Below are 2,024 nucleotides of genomic sequence, written 5' to 3'. Positions count from 1 at the left end.
GCCCGCCACAATGCCTGGCCATTTTTTTTTTTGGTTGCAGCAATCATTGTTGTTTGGCGGGCCCGGGCTGGGGGTTCGAACCCGCCACCTTAGGTGTATGTGGCTGGCGCCTTAGCCGCTTGAGCCACAGGCGTCGAGCCGCAACATATTTTCTTATCAGTTTCATCCATAAATTCTGAGACCCTCCAGGTTTTGAGTGATTTCTTACCTTCTCGGTAAAATCTTTGTCTGGTCTCTCTTCAACCTATAGAGGAAAATGGACAAATATTAAATACTTTCAAGGAGTAAATGGATGACAATAGAGAGCAAAATAAAAAAGTAAAACATTAGCTTCATTTGTAATTTAAAAAGTGAAAAGTGGGACTTCACAAACTTGGTTTTGCACATCCCTCCTGTTTGGACGACTCTCCAAGGCCTCCTTCTTCCAGCCCCTGTTTGGACGTCTTTGTTGGGGCCAGGAGCAGCCCATGGGGCTTCCAGAGGGAAGGCAGAGAGAGCCCCCGACTGTGAGGGCGTCTCAGGGAGAGAGGCTGGGCTGGCACTGCTGTTACTTCTTTCTTTGCTCGGCACCCAACAAAAGGCACGTTTCTTTTTTTCTCTTTTTTTTTTTTGGCATGTTGAAAGCTCCTTATCACGAGCCCTGGGAAGGTTACAGGGGTTGAGATTGTCTCCAAACTCCCTGGGAAGAAGCTGTCTCATCAACATGCTTTCCCGTCACACCTCCGACCTTATTTCTTGCAGCTCAGAACTTCTGCACTTGGATTGCCAGAGATGTGTGTGGCAACTGCAGACCACACCTCTGGTTCAGCAGATCTGAGAGGTGACTTGGGACTCTGCAGTCACTCTTGTGTGCTCACACAGCAGACAGTTCAGACTGTCAAATCCCTTTTGAGCTCCGGCCAAAGCCATGGCTCCTATGACACTGGTGGGGGGAGACCCACAGCACCTCAGCGCAAGGGTGCTGGGGCGAGGCTCATGGGTGTCAGAAAGATAGTGAACCCCAAGCCCCCACTTCCTGTCCTGTGGCCCCCTCACTGCCCTGTGCCCACAGAGAAAGCTCACTACTGCCACCTTCCTCCGAGGACTCCTGAAGCGACCCGTGGAACAAGACAGAGGAGTCACAGCTAACCAGACAGTCAAGGGCATCAGATGGAATCACACGGAGCAAAGATGGCAAATCCCAGTCAGTGCTTAACGCAGGATGGCCCAGCACAGGGGTCTTCTGCCCACTGGATCTGAGATTAGCCCTGCAGGTCTGGCTCCTGAAGCCACCCTATGCAGGAACTTTCTACTTGAATCGAATTGGTTTCCTTAGTGTCCTGAGAGCAGGGGAGGAAATGAGTGAAGACTCCACACCCCTTAGAGCAGTGGATAAATCCAGGGGCCAGCTCGCCCCATCGCCCACTTTGTTAAAAGCCCTGCAGCGGGGAGGTCTGGGGCAGTTGAATTTGTGGTGGTCCCTCCGCCCAGACGGTCTGCTTTCCACTTACACACAGCCACTGTCCCCCAATGACCAAACCAAGGTCACCTGCCACAGGGGAGCTGTCCCCAACCTCAGCCTACTCACTATTCACCCCCCCTGCCGTCCCCTCTCACTCTTGACGTGGCACAGTTATACCCGGTAAAGACGGCACTTTCCAGCCACGGCCCACACCACCTGCTGCCAGTGCGCAGGCTGACATGTGTAAAATGCACCTCTAACATTATTTTTCTAGACGTGCCTGCCACGGTGGGTGAGCTCCACACTGAGGGGCTCTGAGGCTGCCCCCGAGAGCCTTATGCCGATGCTATTAGTTGTGGGGATGATTTCAGCATTTCCAGTGTAGTTCTTCTCTTTTCTTGGGAATAAAAATATTCCCCCAATTTTTTCAAATGAAAATTTCATGTGAATCTTTCTAAATGTAGAATATAAATGTCTTAACACAGTATCTAAGAAAATGACATGAAGGCTATGTTAACCAGTTTGATGAAAATATTTCAAATTGTATATAAAAACAGTACACTGTACCCCATGACAGTATTAA

At 50.2% G+C, this 2,024-nt stretch overlaps 1 protein-coding gene across 11 annotated transcripts in view; it reads right to left on the bottom strand.

The window, feature by feature from the left end:
- The window catches only part of LRRFIP1 (LRR binding FLII interacting protein 1), a 151,705-nt gene that overhangs the window by 30,818 nt on the left and 118,863 nt on the right, over window positions 1-2,024 (bottom strand). For all 11 annotated transcript variants that reach the window (XM_023518271.1, XM_003798233.3, XM_023518266.1 and 8 more), the window contains one exon: window positions 209-244. In XM_023518271.1, the coding sequence (XP_023374039.1) occupies window positions 209-244 (36 nt within the window). The remainder of the gene's footprint in view (window positions 1-208; window positions 245-2,024) is intronic.

This window comes from Otolemur garnettii, unplaced genomic scaffold (assembly GCF_000181295.1).
Source record: "Otolemur garnettii isolate 467f Iridium unplaced genomic scaffold, OtoGar3 scaffold00133, whole genome shotgun sequence".
NCBI classification, from domain to species: domain Eukaryota; kingdom Metazoa; phylum Chordata; class Mammalia; order Primates; family Galagidae; genus Otolemur; species Otolemur garnettii.
The sequence above is the reverse complement of the archived record's forward strand: the minus strand, read 5'-3'. Positions and strand labels throughout refer to the sequence as shown.